Source organism: Anser brachyrhynchus (genome assembly GCF_964034855.1).
Source record: "Anser brachyrhynchus genome assembly, chromosome: 1".
NCBI classification, from domain to species: domain Eukaryota; kingdom Metazoa; phylum Chordata; class Aves; order Anseriformes; family Anatidae; genus Anser; species Anser brachyrhynchus.
Window position 1 is genome coordinate 72,840,322 of NC_137694.1, and position 17,700 is coordinate 72,858,021.

A 17,700-nucleotide genomic window follows, 5' to 3' on the forward strand; every position below is an offset into this window, starting at 1 on the left:
TGTCTGGAAGACTGGTATTAATACCAATCTATTTAAATACTCTTGTATTCATACTCCTGGAAGGGAGTCATGTCTCCTTTCTAGGTCGTAAAGCCTAGATCCTGTACTAAAGCTGGAGTACTTTAAAAACCTACAGATTTTGCTTCTGATCTCTGTTTAAACTCATCCTTCAGTTCTGGGATATCACATCTAAAAACAATGGAAGCTCCTTGTGGGTAAGAAATTTGATCTTTTTATCCTCATAGCATTACAGATTTTCAGCTGAAAGGGCAGTTAACTCACAGGGCAGGCATCTACTCATTTGCCAAATCATTCTGTGCAACTTCTTGCAGGTATGGACCGGCATCTTAAAGTGAACTTGTGCAGTATTTGGCAAAACACGGGCTTAGCTCCCTGATCTTAGCACAACACAAATAATAAATAAGTTACTAATCTAATAGATAAGATAGCCTGACTGGTAGCCAGACAGGTTCAGATTAAACAGTAATTAAGTATCTTTCATGAGGTCTAAGAAGATTAGAGTAATTGTTCCTTATTTTTATGAATCTTGTCGCTTCCTAACTCCTGTCAGGACCAGAAACTCCAGAGCTGAAAAAAAGACTTTGCTCTTGTGATGCTTCCAGACTCATTTTGCAAACCAGAGAGGTTTGGACAAGCATCTGAACTCTGTGTATTTATCCAAAACCCTCTGAGCTCTTTAGTCTTTTAAATCTCTTTCATATGTGTGATTTGTGCTGCATCTCATTCACTGATGTTACAAACGAGTAGCAGGCGAAGACTCTGTAAATAGGAAGGAGGGCAGACATCATCACTTGAATCTTAGCTCTCCTCTCAGAAAGATTGTCAGGCAAGCCAAATCAACCAGAAATGTGAATTCAGCCACACAGGCATTGTAAAAACATTTGGAAGATCTTTAAGTAAATTTGAAAGCAACTCTCAGTTCAGCCCTTTTCATCAGAACTTTCCCATTTTCTTTCCACAAAATCTGAGCTCTGGCAGGGAGCAGCAGTAATTTCTGGGGTTGCTGCCCAGCTATTTGCCCTACACCTGGAAGATGTGAACTCTACAGCAGAATTAGCAGAGCAAAAGCTTATTCTGATGATCTGCAAACCCAGATTCTCCTCTGCTGCCTCCCAGGAAGGGCTGTAAGCTAAATCCAATGAGGCATGGTTCTTCTGCTACCGTGGGTGATATCAGCACAGTGGTAACATCCTAAACAGTCATGTTGAGACTCACTGCATCTCATCTGTGAAACCTTGCCTTGCCAAGAATGCACCAGAGAAACACTATAAAGACTGCAAGACTAAGAGATGAGTGTTGAGTCACCAGTGATAGGGCTCATGGTAGAGGTTTGCTTGTGAATTCTAGACATTGAGTTGGTCCTCTAGGTTGTCCTGTCAGGCGTCAGAAACCGTGCCAGGAATTTAAGTAAACAACAGAACAATCAACATGCAGAATTATCTTCCAGAAAACTGACAGAACTTTCCTGAAAACACAAGAGCCTCTCTGTTATGTTCCTGCGGGTGCATTTATAAAAAAAGGCAACATTCCAGTACATTATTTGATATGAATTATTTTTCTTTCTTTATCAAGCATAAGAAATGGTCTTTTGTTTATGTCTACCCAGTTCTTTGAGGAGTATCTTGAAAATACCATTCTTTGAAGAATATCTAGAAGACCAGAGTCTATGATGTCTGGACAAGATGACAGCATAACAATTTGTGTGCCTGGGAAGATCTATCCCAGGCATATAGGAAGAGTTTATCCATGACCAGCAGTCTAAAATGCTTCTTGGAGTTCCCGGAGGGGCTATCACCCTTTTTGAGGATGGGCAGTACTTAATCCACCTTCATTGTTATTACCACAAAAAAGTGTGCAGATGTCATTATTTCATAGGTATATGACATAGTACTCCTACATTGCTACTGCGCTGAAAGCTACAATATTACAGGTGGCTATGCCATTTTATGATATTTCTGTAATTTATACTGGAAATCTGAGAAATACTTTATATAAATATTTATTTATTAGATCCTGGCTAGACAAAGTATATGCATTGTCTGTGTTCTTCAGTTTAATAAAGAATACTGCCACTCTTCATAAACCTTACTTTATAAATGTCATGTCTAGGTAGAATTAATACTTTATTTCATATAAGAACATTCTAATTCCATACTTGATATAATGAAGTTTAATGATACTCTGAAAAACTAGAAAAATACACTAGAAGAATTTATATCGTGTTCAGTTTTATTGTTATTTATATATTAGTTTATATATAGAATAGTATATATATATACACTATATATATAGTTTTATTGTTTAATTTATATTGTGTATCCTAATCAGTAGTACTAGCAAAGTCATCTTCTAGCTTTTAATCTAATTAAATCTTTCTTTTCCCAATTAGAATATAGAACAAGATAATGGGCTGAAAGTAGGATATTATAAGGATGGGATCCCCTTTACCAAAATCACCATATACCCTCAGAAATTACACTTAGATGCCCACTGCCAGCATAGATTGAAAAACTTTCTGTCCAGGGAAGTGTGGCTTACCTCTCTGACAGGATGAGTTTAGACTCTGTCCCTTTCTTTGAATTTTTTACACATAGTTTTGGGGGTTCCCCATCCAGCTTGATCACTTCTGGAAGTCTTACTTTGTGGCATCTAACTCTCTCAATACTTGATAAGGCTCAATTCCTATCCTTACCACATAGAAAATACTAGCAGGCAGAACATCTAAGAGACAAGCTTTAGAGCCAAAATCCTGCCAGAGATTTATCTCTAGGTGTCTAGCTTTTGTCCTGTAGAAGTGATTAATTTTGTATACACTGGCATTAATTTTGTAAACACTGTCATCTAATCTGAAAACAGTATCTCATCCCTGCAAAAATAAAGGTCTATTATCATCAACTCCAAATGGGGACATAAAAACATTTAGGATCTCTGAAACAGAAGCAAATGTAACCTCAGCAAAATCTCAGGTAAAACACTTAAATTATTTTTTTTTTTTCCAAGTATAAATTAAAGGAAAGGTATGTGTCTAACTCTCTGCAGGTATGGCACGTGAGGAGGTGTGAGTACAGGGTGTTAGGAGCAGGCTCTGCTGTGTCCTTCTTCTACATCACGGGTAGGCATGGTGATGCCAAGCATTGCTGTGTCCAAATCCCCTTAGGGTTCTGGCAGTAGATGGACTGGTTCAATATCATGCTGGAACAATATGTAGAGGTGCAGAGCAGAGAAGCCTCAGTCCAAGGGAACACTTCTGCAATCATGTTGTCTCCTGCCACACTATGCATTTGCATGGACATCCTCCCTGCAAATGGTTGAATTTGTGTTGGATGAGAAGTCCACAGCTGCCTTCCTCCATAGACTCCCTACAAAGAGAATAGCTCATTTTCTTGCAAGTCCTTCTGCCATGTGGATAAATGCCTTAATATCCTCATGTCCCTGTGAAACAGAGGTATATAGTATCTGTTGTCCTCTCCAGTTGAAAGTCACATTCCATTTTAAGTCACAATCTACCTCTTGCATAAACAGATTTTGTCTAACATGAATTTCGGCTGGGCATCATATGGTATATCTGTAATTCAATAATTATGGCAAAGCGGTGCCTGCCCTCTAACAGACTCTGCACAATATATTGAGGTAACATCCATGATTTAACTAAAACGTCTTAAGAAATTCTGAAGTGAGAGCTAAAATTTCATCTGTAATGTACACAGATACTCACACCCACAGATACACACCCACAGATACTCTGGCATTCCCAGGTATAGGAGCTTAGTGTTGACTTCTACTTATAATTTAGCGAACCCTTTAAAAGGTATTATTTAACATGTTTCTACAGCAAAGCACAGGTGTGCACAGTGATTTACAAGAGAATACGGACATGACCACTGCCCTCAGGGATTTGTTATCTACCTTTGAAGTGACAGAATATAATACAGGAAAAGATGACTTCATGCAAAAGATAGTGCAGATTTATTTTTGAAGAAATGTTCTTCAACATTTATAAGTCAGGCCACTGAAGTGATTTAAACAAGTTAATTCAAATACTAACCCAGCACAGAGTCCACTGAGAAGGTCCGATTCTGCAAAGTGATAATTTCTTAATATTCGTGGGCACGGCAGGGGGGATCACAGGTATTTGTGAAATTGGGTCCATAGCAAAGTCAAATAAAACCACAGAATCACAGAATAATTTAGGTTGCAAGGATCCTATATTGGCAGCCATGTAGAACATCTATTCTAAACTGTTTCATTCATTATGAGCTCAAGTCTATTAAATCCACACACATGAAAATCTGAGTGACTGAAATGGTTTGGTAGCAACCTACTCAGCTGTTGTATACTAATAAATTGGAGCATAAGTTAACTTCAAAATAAATCTCCTTTAAAAATGTGGTAATACTGTCCTCCATTTCTCTGACTGGTTCAGAGTGGATTTTTTTTTCTGTTTTGTTTGTTTGTTTGTTTGTTTTGTTTTGTTTTTAATGTAATTAAATTAAATTAATGATTATTTTTATGACTATGGAAAGCATGTTTTCTATTTCTTAAATTGAAGCAGGCAACATAGCAGCACACAGATCTCTCAGAAACCTTTAACAGGCCATATTGTGGTGCAAGAGCATGATCAAGAGCAAACAAACAAACGAAAAAATATGCCCACATATAGCTGTAGTGTCCCTTCCCTTTTTCTTAATTACCATTTTTATTTCTCCCTGTGAAATGTTTTTCAAAAAAAGGAGGCATAATGCATAGGTAAACCCTATGCATAAGAACTGTTATCATGAATAGATTGACATGATTCAATTTTTATAGCAACACCTGGTTTCTCATAGTTCCATCTCCTTCAAGGACATTAGCATAGTTTAGGACCAAGTTTCTATGAGCGGTCTTCAGGAGTCCATGCTTTATGACAGTGGGTGCAAACAACTTAAAAATAAAAAACAGTATGCTTCAAGATGCCTCCAGCTGAGCTTTTACATATACAATATATTACATACAATATATTACAATATATTAATCCACTAGTCATCACTGAAAAGCAAAAACACCAAACATTCAGCAGGGAATCAATTCCCCCAATGAAACTTCAGTAGGTCCAGAACAGAACACAGGCAGGAGATGATCCCTCTGCTACAGCTATTGCTTCCCACATACTACTTTGACAGTATTAGCAGTAGCATTGTGAAAACACAGCCAGCTGTGACACTGCACAGGCTTTTCTCAATGGTACGGTGTATGTGGGAACTACCCCCTCATGCTTTGTGCACTATGTATTTTTCAAGCAATGGTCTTGTACATTCTTTCAAGGAGCGCTTAACACCATGTTTTGATTAAAACTTAACAAAAACAAGCAGTAGTGCTTTTGGATCCAAACTTGATTTCCCCATTTTCACTAAGAACGAGATACAGATTGCTTCTTAGAGCTGAGTTAGTAAGAAATACTTGCTGCAACAAGTATAGCTTTACAAGGGAGAGCTTAAAAAAAATCCTGTTTCCCTAGGTACTTTTAAACATCACTAACATAAACATCAGAGCAAGCTTACTGAATTCACAGGAGCTGTCCCAGAAAACTCCAAATGATATGCCACCAAAAGACAGTCAAATACAAAATAGAATTATGCTCAATTTAGAATGGAAATGCTGACTATTTTTTATAGCTGTCAGGAGCTAACTGAATATGTTTAGGGGGCAAATTAAGAAAAAAAATTCTGTAAAATGTTGAAAGCCTCGTTACAGAGACCACTGTGGAAAGTACCACCAAGCCTTTAGAAAATAACTGTGAAATTGGAAAAATGTTTTAAAAAATACGAAATGCGGAGGCATGTTAAATATATATATATATTTTAATAGACATGCTTCCAAAACTATATAAATAGTGAGAGCAAGGAGTTACAAAAAGCAAGTGTGAAATAAATCTGGCTCATGTGCAGCCCATTCTAAAAGAAAATCTGACAAACCCACATGAGCAACAGAAAACAATCCAGTTAACAGAGTGATTTTAGACTGATGGCCAAAATTCTGGCACTTCCACCCATAAAAACTTAGTGGGATGCTAGAGATTAAAATTACTGAATAACAGAAGAATCTGTAAACAAAACATTATGTCACAGCACTGCACAATCTCAGCTTTGAATATGCACCATTCATTCTCTGTCCCATCCAAGTGTAATTGAAAATAGACATTATGAGCAGTCTACAAAGAAGCTGCTGAAATAATTTGCAACTCCTGCTTTACTTCTAATCTATCTAAACAGGCCTATCTGGATGAAAAATTATTTTTTTAAAAAAAAGACAATTTTAATTAGATTGTAGTAGAAAATAAAGATTTTAGGCAGGAAATGGGAAAAAAATACCACAAAGAGAACATTATCCAATATGACCATCAAAAGACTCCATCAGATTTGATCAGAAAGCCCTGCCAGAGTAGCAGATATTCAGTCTGCATCAGGTTCCTCATTCAGGAGGACTACTGAGTGCAGGTGTTGCAAGATGGACCTCATGACCATGGGTGACTCTTTCTGGTGTTGGTTTTTGTTGTTGTTGGCTTAGGGTTTTTTGTTTGTTTATTTGTTTGTTTTTTTTGACAACACACTACACAGTAATGATTCAGTCAGTACTTTGTCAGTGAGTGGAAGATGTATAAAAAAGCTGGTCCACTACTACCATGGCAAGTGTAAACTAAGGATAATGTTAAGAAGGTCAAGAACTTCTTGCATCGGCCTTCACTAAGAGAGTGAGTGGTGAGCAGATGGTTATAGAACTAACATCATCTACAGAGGAATATCATCTCATCATTAGCTTGGGAGAAGTATCTCTCCAGGTTGTGTGCATTCTAGTTAGCTGTCCCTCATATCAGAACATTTAATGAAACCATTTTAGGGCCATTAGTCCTGGCAGCCATTAGAGCTGAAAACTTGTGGAGAACTCCCATTAAGAAAAATTGATAAGACAAATGTATTGCCTTTGTCTAAAACTAACAGCAGAAGAATTATAGGAACAATCATCCTAACTTCAGTAAATTAAAAAAATAATGGGAACAAACACTCATTTGAGCTCATAACTGAAAACAAAGAGATGAGTAACAATAACAGTCAACAAAGGTCTGTTAAGAACAAATCATGTTAAATCAATCTAATTTCCTTATTTTGCCACCAAAGACCTCAGAGGCAGAGAAGAACAATTTCATACCATTTATTTAGGATTTAAATGAAGCTTTTAACACTGCTTTATATGACATTCTCATGAGAAAACTAAGGAAACTCCAACCAAATGGGTATATACTGTCAAGAAATTTATTTGGAGGATAGTTATCAAAATGGAAGGATGTAATAACTAACTTGACTTTGTGATCTGTGCTGATTCTGGTACTGGTTAATCTTACACTCTTGATTTGACTGAAGGCATAAACTGAGCTCATTGAATTTACAAATGAAGTCAGGCTGGGGAGGACTGCAATGAAATTGGAGGAAGTTTCAGTCAAAATTGAAAATGATCATGGAAAAATTGACTGGAAAGGAAGAAAAAAGAAAAAAAAAAGAAAGAAAAAGGAGGTAAATCAGAAAGACAAAGATCTGTATGTGGTAATAATCAGCGTCACAAATGAAAGATGGGAAACATCTGTTGTGATAGCAGCAGCATAGAAGAAGACCACAAACTGATTAAGAGTCAAAAATGTCCTGCTGCTTTGAAAACACCATAATGGCATGAGTAAACAGGAGTGTAGCATGCAAGACATGTGAAGTGCTACTTCTGCTCTAACCCCAAGTGAGCAAGGCCTTAGCTGGAGCAGCCTGTCCCATCTCTGGCATGGAACTGCAAGACACAGGACAGCTAGTTGGGAGAGCCCAGGGAGAGCAACAGGAATGGTCAGAGCCCATGAAACTGCTCTACAAGGACTGACAGACCACATCTAGAAAGGGGGTGGAAGCCTTTAAACGTTTAAAGGCTGCTGCTAGAAGAAGGGAACAATCAGGTTCTTAATATCTGTACAGTAAGAAGTAGTAGGTTTGTATTCAGAAAGACAGTTTCAGGTTAATACTAGTAAAACATAAATAAAAACGTGGGTCCTGAAGCAATGGAATAGACTGTGGAATCTCCACCATGAAGAACTTTAAGAAAGAATATATAAAACTGTTTTGAAGGACACCTGCGTTATTAGCCTACGTTAGGGTCAAGGGACGGACTAGAAACCCCCCTGAGGATCCTGGCAGCCCTACTTTCTTATAGCTTTTCTTCTACTTGTACAATCTGATTTCAGTGCTCTCTCACATGCCTCACTGTAAATTAGTAGTAAATTATAGTAAATTAGAAGGTTAGAGAAATTATTCCAACCCCTGCTTTTAGATTATAAATCAAGAAGTACAAAATTAGTTAACTGATAATGCAAATAGAGAAAGGATCTGCTCCAGACAGTGAGAAAACTCTCACTGACTTGTATTACCCTTGGATTGAACCCAAGGAGAAGAGCCTGTACTGTTTTCTTTGAGAACTGCTAATGAGTGTGTTGAATAAAATACAAAATTACAAAGGAACTAAACTTGTCTGCAAAAGACTTCAGCCAGCCCTACTTGGGGGGCTATTATCTGAGTTTCAGTTTACTCATCTAGATGTATCTCTTTTGTCCATAAAAAATGACTTAATGTGTCCTCAGCTTTCATTTGCAAAAGACTCGTCAAAAATAAGGCAAAAATAATCTAACTTCTGCTATAGTTCATTTTTCTTACCACCAACCTTTATTGAATTGTGCCATATAATTCAAGATCCGTTGTCTACAGATTGTAAGCATATAAGGAATTTGTTTTGTTTCATAGCAGTGTGTACATTTTTTCTATCATTGTTAATCCAAGATTTAGCAAAATACTGGTTAAACAGTGTATATTCCATAGTGTACTCTTTCAATTTAAATTAGAGTTCTACTAGCTGACATTTTATGACACTTTTATTCATTTAACTGCTGAGAAAATACATTTCTGAATGATGTGTGGAATAGTAATATTCTCATCTAGTTACTCTGAAAAACAGATGCCTTACTAATAACTATGAAACAGTCAAATCTGTAACCCTGCACTCACAGACGAATGATCAAAATATATATTTAGCATGCACGATTCTCAGCTGATTGTGGTTACATGCTGAAAATATGCTGCTGAATATATGCATATTAGAATGCCGTAAACTACAGCAGTTATGAAACTTGTAATAATTTCCACATCAGACCATACTAAGTTTAGTGCAGTTAGCAGTCTAAAAGTCAGTCAGAAATGACATCTAAATTAGGGCTAAAGTATAGGCTGTTCCAAGATTCCAACAACAGATAAATAGACTCTCTCACCCTTTCTGCCAGAAATTGTTCACTGTAGGAAGCAATGATCCAATATCTGACTTTCTGAGCAGAAAATGTCTACATTACTGGGTAGTAGGCCACTTTTAAAATACAACCCACCGTGAGAAAACAAGTGAACTCAAGCAAATGGCAGCAACACAGACTGGCAGACCACAGGCAAGACTTCTCTCATGGCCTAGCAGATTGCAAGTAGTGACTCTCAGCACCTTTACCAAAGACAATAGGCTACATTTCAGTCAGTACTGACTGCCATCTTCTATTGGAGTTACTAGATGAGACACTTTCTGTGTACCATTCTATGTTTGGGGAATTAAATCAGAACTGTCTTCTTTGACATGAAGGCAGGCATTTCTAATATGGAAATGTAGGGATCCAAGGTCTGCAATAAAAGCCAAAACAGTGTCTTTTCCACTAAAATCAAATCTTGACAGAATTATTCTTGTCTACATAAAAGAAAACTTTGAAAAGTTAAACAAGAAATTTTTGTTCTGAGACACAGGTAGTATGCACTTATACTGCCAAATAACTAGTTGACCAAGATATTCAACGAAAAACAAAACAAAACAAACAAAAAATTCTAGCTTCCAAGTTGAGTCATATCCCAAATCTTCTGATATTTGTTTTTCCTTTTAATGAACATTTTTGGAAAGATTTGTCTCTTTCTTTCATTGCAGAATAAGAATATTTTCGAAATCTCAAAAAAATGCATAAAATGAGATTATTGTTCTTCATGCAGGTATCACAGCAATCATAACTTAAATTGTTTTAGCTGCCTAACAAGGACTTGCTTAGGGCTGATTCAAATGATGACATGCTAATGGAAAGCTTTGTGTACAGCAGACATATTATTCAAGCACAGAGTTTCCTATCCCTCCTCCATCAGCATTTCCTGATAGACTCTCTTGATCCTAGGACTTTAGAGAATCGTTGAGGTAATGCTTACCCTGAAGCTCAAAGAAAGCTTTGGAACATTCTTTAGATAAAAAACTAAATTAAAATAAAATAAAATGCAAAAAATAAAAAATAAATTATTGGCAGGACACCTTAACTTGCAATCTGATTTTCAAGCCACCTATTATTTCTGATCCCTTCTTATTTTAGAGCTGCATTGAAACAGAAGAATAACATCTTCAGAGAGTCAATGTGATTTCCATTAAGAATTACTCCATGACTTGAGATAATTCCTTTACTGGTATAACTGTCAAGTGGGTGAAAGAAAGATATTTTCCTCTGTTCCCAAATGTAACCAGGGGTATAATGGGAACAAAGAGGAGAAAAAGGAATATAAAGACAGAATATTCTTTAGTTTTACAAAACTGATTAAGGGAAGTGATGTGTGAAAACTCATGAGCAAGGCATAGACAGTGCCATTACAAAATGTCACTTTCTACTCTGGATACATGTGGAATACATTGAATTGAAAAAATAAAACATCAGCAACCTCTTTCTAGCTAATCTGATAAATCTACTGAACTGTAGCTCACAGCTGTGGTATTCCCTGACAGGAATATGTTTCTGCTTGTTTACGAGCTTTTCTACATGTGTTTATTCTACTTACTCTCATCCTGGAGAGAAAGGAAAACTTATCTCTATATGTCATTTCTGTTGTATCTCATATTTCCAGTCTTTCAATTTAAGAATAAAGAATCCAAATTAAGAATAGATTTTTTTTTTTTTTGAAAGGAGATGAAGAAGGAAATCCTGCAAGTCAACAGGTTATGTTTTAAAACACGTCTCAGTTTTGACTTCAGTTGGGGAGTGAAAGAGAGAGGAGTGAATATTGATATGCATTTTAGAGAACATACTAGGAATAGAAGTTCCCAAACTTTTTTTGGATTGCTATCAACCCTCAGAATTTCTTGTGGACCACCAGGCATTGTTATCATCAAACTTTTAATTAAAAACACTATTAAAAACAATGTTTAATACGGCTCTGCAGATTAGCTGTAAACCCTTTACTGTGGCCTCCTGGACCACCAATGTTCTGCGGACCATGGTTTGGGAACCACTGAACCAGACTACACACACCGTACACCCCAGCAAAACACTTGTGTGTCTGAAAGCAGAGTCAAGCCTTCTGTTGGGTGATATACTCAAATAGTCTACAAGTCAGTTTAACCTTCCTGGTACCTGAATAAAAACAGACCCTTTTATTTTTCTCTTACCTTATGTTACTTTTTTTATTGCTTTGGAGAAACAAGGAAATGGTGCCAAAAACTTGTTTATGATTGCTTCTTGTAGGATCTCTCTTGTATCCTGCAAAGGTGTAACTTTTCAGGAAGCTATATATGCAAATAAGACACATAAAATATAAAGAAACCCCACTGTGCACAGGTCATTCCAGAATAGTTATGATATCTGTGAATACTAAAATAAAAAATTAAAAATAGACTCTAAGATTTTTTTATTTTTATTTATTTATTTTTTCTCCTCTGGAAAATTTGTTCTTTTTATTTTTTTTCTCCCCAAATCCATTAACCATGTTAAAGCTTTGTGTGTGGTCATTAAAGCACTTCAGCAACTTTCTGCAAATTCTTTACAGTTGTTCTTTGGCAGTAGTATTACAAGATTGTCGATTTATCACCAAATAAACACACAGAGGAAAATAATGATAGCACTGAGAGGGGAATTTGTAGGGAAATGTTGTAAATAAGAACAGCAAAATGAAAAGGGCCATAATCTACCCCTACACTAAGTCGGTAACAGAGTGTAGACTCACATGAGAGCAAGCAGAGGTTGTAACATCCCTTTCAATTGCCCTGCCTCTGTATCTCCTTGCTTATGTGCATCCCAAAAGCAACTCACCCGATCAATATCTAGTCAAGAAATGGCATTTATTTGTCCCTTATATACTCAATATCAATACCTATAACAAGGAGTGGGGAATGAGGAACATTGGCGAGTAGTGACATCATTAATAATAATAATATTAAAGCATAAAAACAAGGCTTTGCCTTCACAGCAGCATCTCACTTGTTCCAGAGAGGAAACAATGCTTCCCTAGCACTTCCATCACTCTGTACACTCACTAGACAAGATAAAGCAGAAATCAGAGTCAGGGTGGGAGTGGAAAAGCTCACAGCAAAACACACACATGAGAAAAGTCAGCAAAAGATGTCATCTCTACTTCACCTTGAAAGAAAACAAAACCTACCTAGCTCTTGTCCCTGTGGGCAACTCTTGCCATAGTTGACCATCAGCATCACTAATGGGCCCTACTGGTCCATAAAGGTGCAATAATAACCTCCCCCATTTGTGCCCAACCCTCTCGTGCACCCAAAAGGGTCTGGTATTTCTTAAGCTGTCTGTACACTTTTTCCGGGCAGTACCAACTGTTAGAGCAAACTACTGTTTTCCGGTGAGCATTGCCATCAGTGACTCACCTATTATTCATCCGAAATACATACAGTTCAGCTTGCAAACCTGATGAGACAATATAAAAACAAATCATATTGCCTCACCTCACTACTGCCCAGACTCATTGCCAAATTCCCTTCTGGTGCAGGGGATTAGACGGGACTGTCATGTAGCTGGTGCTTACCTGGGGCAATAAGCCCCAGACGAACCAAACATTTAAAATACGTATGTAATTCTGCCAGAATACGAAGCACACGCTAGAAGTAATGCCTGCCTCACATTCCTACCTGACACCATTGCTGTACATAATGTGTGTACTTTCTTTAGTAAGTGCTACCCTTCTGCAAATCCATCAGCTTTTGGCTTCTCTCCACAGGAAGCAGGGAAGCTGCGTTCACCTATGCCATTACTGCTGCCGGGGTTGCACACGCTGTTACGGCCGCCTGCAGCCAGGGCAACCTCAGCAATTGTGGCTGTGACCGAGAGAAACAGGGCTACTACAACCAGGAGGAGGGCTGGAAGTGGGGAGGCTGCTCTGCGGATATCAGATACGGCATTGAGTTCTCCCGGAGGTTTGTTGATGCCCGAGAAATCAAAAAGAATGCACGGAGGCTGATGAACTTGCACAACAATGAGGCTGGAAGAAAGGTATTTGAGCAAGCAAGAGGGATGGATGGGGAAGTGTGTGCACTGGAGGAAGGGGGGAGGCTGGCTTGGTCACAGGGGGCATTCCCCAAGAATGTACCCCTCTCTATGCTGTTATCCTGCACCCACACCGTTACCTGATAGTATTTAATGTTTATGGTTTGTTGCTGTTTCTTTTTATTCATAGCTGACTGTATATTACAGCCCCCATAGCTGCTCTTCACAATGCTTCTGCTCCCTAACCCACCTTTTGAGTCCCCCCAGTAAAAGAGGACTTTGCTAGAGCTGTTTGGGATAAAGCTAAATCTTTGCCTTTCATCTCCTTTTCAAAAATCTAGCAAGAGATGACAGGGCTTGTGATGGCACAGGACTGAGTTTCTGCATTTCTGAACTCCCACAGCACTTGCAGCTATTTATTCCATCCAAAACCAAAACAATTCTTAGACCGCAGCTCTAATGAAATACATACTTCATAGCAAATGCACAATTGTCTGTTCCTCACTAGCAGGCTACAGGCAGCTGCATCATAAGTGCCACTTTGGAAGAAGAAACAGCTTCATGTCTACAGCCACGATTGAGCTGCTTGCAATCAAAACAATAAATGTCCTGGAGCTACACTGATTTATGTCCATTGAATAACAATCCTCACAGATCTCAAAGATCGCCCTGCAAAAAGTTAAATAAATATTTGTACATAACACACACCAACCAGAGATTTTACTGTATCTTTCAAGGTGTTTTCATCCAGGTTAAAAAATGCTGTTTCTACCCTCCAGTGTGAATATATTTTGTTGTAGGTGACATCAATATTCTGCTCCTCCCACCTAGCCCCAAAAGTTAGACTCAAATTTTCTTCTCCAAACCAACATGAGCTTTTATTCTACACCAAGTACTAGCAATCCATGTGGCTGGATTGGTGGTGGCAGAAGCAATGCACTTTTCTTGCTGTCCCTATTCTGGAGAATTCTTCTTAATGCTCAGAGCATGCAACAAAATCTCCAGGGAAGAGCAGTCAGTTGTGCACTGAAATGGAAGGTGTCATGTGGGCAGTTGTTCACTGGGATGAAAGTGTTGCATAAATTCCAAGTGATGAAAGAGATCAGTCATGGGGCATAATTGCAAGCGTAGAGGCAGGATTGATACTCAATTGATGCTTGATACTGAGGTCTCCAGAGCCTGACAGAGAACATCCTTAATAGTAGCACTATCTTTTCCTGAAAACTTGTTCTGCCAAGGTGGGTAAGAGCACCCCATACTGCTATACAGCATCATGGAGGACTGGTTCCAGGCTTGACTGTTCTCTTAGCCAAGGTGTTTCACTTTGGTGTCATGCATTGCATTTGGATGCAAAAGAAGCTGAAAGCCACACGCTGAACATGTAACAGAGTATTTGCTACTACTAGATGCAATATGGTCCCCGCTTAAACTGGCAACCCTCTGTGGTGGGCACTGTGCCACCCCTACAGAGATGCAGATGTATGACCTGTTTTTAATGTGTTACAGCCTACATGTGAAAATGTGACAAAAGAGCAAAAGTGGATGCATAGATTGAGAACAGTGATGTCCCTTGCCCAGTCACAGAAGGCAGCTCAGCATCTGAGCTAGGCACTGAGCCCAGGTCCCCGGGTTCTAAATATAGTTCAGTAACCACTAGACCACATTGCTGATTCTTATTAAGCAAATTGCATTTTTACTGTTCATCAGAATTTCATAAGCAGGAGGACATTAGCAAATCAAAGAAGCATGTGCTTTTACAAATATTACGGGTAGCAGCATTCATGCAATTGCATTTCTTTCAACTTTTCTAAAAACTTTGTTTTCTGCAAATGTTCTTGCAAAAACAAATGGTAATGCTCACTTGTTGTGTTTTTGAGATAGGAATAAAAAGGCTTGCAAATACTGACCACATTCTTTCCCCCCCAGAATATACTTTCTTCATAAATAGTGTTTTGGAATTAACCCATTTTGTTGTTGGTGGTATTTTTCAGTAGTCATTTATAGCTATATATTTTCATTGTAATCTTTAATGCATCATATAATTTTGAACAGCTAAGGATGCCTGAAAGAATTTGATGCAGCTTTTTGCTTTTTTTTTTACAATCCATCAAATCCTGAGGAATGTGCTCATATAAAAGATGGTTTGGGGTCCATGCTTAGAAATAATGTTGGTGTTATGACATACATTCCCATGAAATGAATATGCAAAGTTTTACAGTATATAATAGTGATTTTGGTTCATCTGAGATCATCTGCTATTTGTACAAATTAGATATTCTGAACTTGAGGACTGACTGAAACTTAGGGCTAGAACAAAACTCTGGAAACCAGGATAGGTTTTCTTTGTTTTCTGAGCTGGACCTTTAAGAAAGCAGCCACAGAGTTTTGTGCAATTTCAGCCTGAAATCAGAAGTCCCTTCTGAGAATCCAGACAAGCTTGAAATTGTTCCTACATTTCCTAGCAATGTGGCAGTTTTGGATATTCTGGGTAAACTTAGATTGGATTGTGAGCCAGAAACAAAATCCCAAAACAGGAAATTTTGCTTACATGTGGATGTTATTCTGACGTGCTCCATGTGTTCCTTATTCAAAGTCAAGTCAGAAACATTGCATTTATGGCTGGACACTTGCTGAAGTACCACACTGGATCTCCATCTTTCTTCTTTCCCCTTCCAAAATTTCCCCCCAAAACTGGGAAAAGCTCATACCTCTCTGCTTGCTCTGTCAGTACCATTCTGCTGATCTGAATGCAGCTTGTCTTAAAATTTGTAAACAGTTTGGAATCAAGCTTTGGATTCCTGTCCAAGATTACTAAAGGACCAAAGATGTTTACATCTGTAACATTAAGGCTCTTAAGTCTCACAGTTCTTAGTCAGTTCATACTGTATTGGCTTTTTGAGTTGCATAAGACTGACAATATTTAGGCAATAAATTTGCTATCTTCATTTTAGTCTTGTGTTTAAATCCCAGAGCCTCCTAATACAGAAAAATCAGGAAAAAATGTTGCAAAGAGATCCCAACCCCACCTACAATTATTCCCAGGTTGCTCCAAAATCAGTGGAAGGCCCTTGACCCCAGTAGACCTCTACTAAGTGCCCAGAAAATCATTTCTATAAGCATTATTCAGGAGGCTAATCAGCAGTTTTGCCCACAGAGCAATTATTTGAATGCCCCCTTATATCCCTGTATGGGATTTTTCATGGACCGAGGCAGGATTTTTGCCTATTTCCAGTCTCTCCCAGCACTTGTCCCAGAGTTGTCACATCTCCCCTCAGACATGCCTGGTGGTTAGAGACATTTGTAGCTATAGCAGTGACAGTAATGTTTTGCTCTCATAGGGATGTTCTCAAAAGCTGGCCTGCTGGCATTTTGTTCTTGTTAAAAACAGAGTACCGAGGAATTTTTCTTTGAGGAAAAGACAGCATGCTGCATAAATAACTGCATGAACTTTGCAAGCAGATGAGGGGGAAAATAGTTCTGGGGGGCTCGTTAATGTGACTTTGCAGCTGAGATGCTCAGGACAACACTCAGAAACAGTACCACCGTGAAAATGCAGATATTTAGGATTTTCAGGGAATTTTTGGTGACTGTGGAAAGAATGAATCTCCTAATTGCTCCACTAATTGCATCTCCTTATTTCTCTGCATTGCATTTCTGAAAATTGTTTCAGCTAATGGCAAGCTTGTGAAGTTTCTAATACATTTGCAATAAATAGCACCAGTGACAAAATCATAAACTTGCCATTGGCACCATTTGGAAGAAATAAATGCTTAGAGATTCCTGATGACATGAGATGCTACTGATGGAAGATTTTTGCTTTGCAGAAAAATAGTGCCACGCAGTGTAAAAGAACAAAGCAGCTAACTTCACCATCATTATTTAAAGGGCTGCTATGACTCAGAATGGAAAGTACAAGTGTGGTAAATGAAAACAACCCCCCAAAGGAAGCCTAGCATAAGCCTAATGCAAACATTACTGTGAAAAGAGTAAAGAATGGTTTGTTGTAAATCTGAACGATTACAGAGAGATCTGTGGGCAAAACTTTGATAGAGTAATGAAAAATTAAATAGCAACAAAACCAAGTAAGCTTTAATGCTGTTTTATGAGACAGCTTTCTACCGTGTATTTTTAGAAACAAGTGTCTTTACTCTGAGATAAATGAACTTAGAAAGAGTAACATCTGGGAACACATGACATTAATCTTAACTTTTTGTAGAAAGGTTCAAAACAATGACTAGCACTCATGGTGAATCTCGATAAAAATGTGTTTATTTGTTTGTTTGTTTTTAAGGGGGGGGGGGCGGGGAGAGAGAGCTAAAAGAACAAGTTGACAAATTGGTAGC

At 38.0% G+C, this 17,700-nt stretch overlaps 1 protein-coding gene across 2 annotated transcripts in view; it reads left to right on the forward strand.

Moving 5' to 3' along the window:
* WNT7B (Wnt family member 7B) overlaps positions 1–17,700 on the forward strand; it is a 118,856-nt gene that overhangs the window by 92,996 nt on the left and 8,160 nt on the right. For both annotated transcript variants that reach the window (XM_080576618.1, XM_080576619.1), the window contains exon 3: positions 13,092–13,363. In XM_080576618.1, the coding sequence (XP_080432744.1) occupies positions 13,092–13,363 (272 nt within the window). The remainder of the gene's footprint in view (positions 1–13,091; positions 13,364–17,700) is intronic.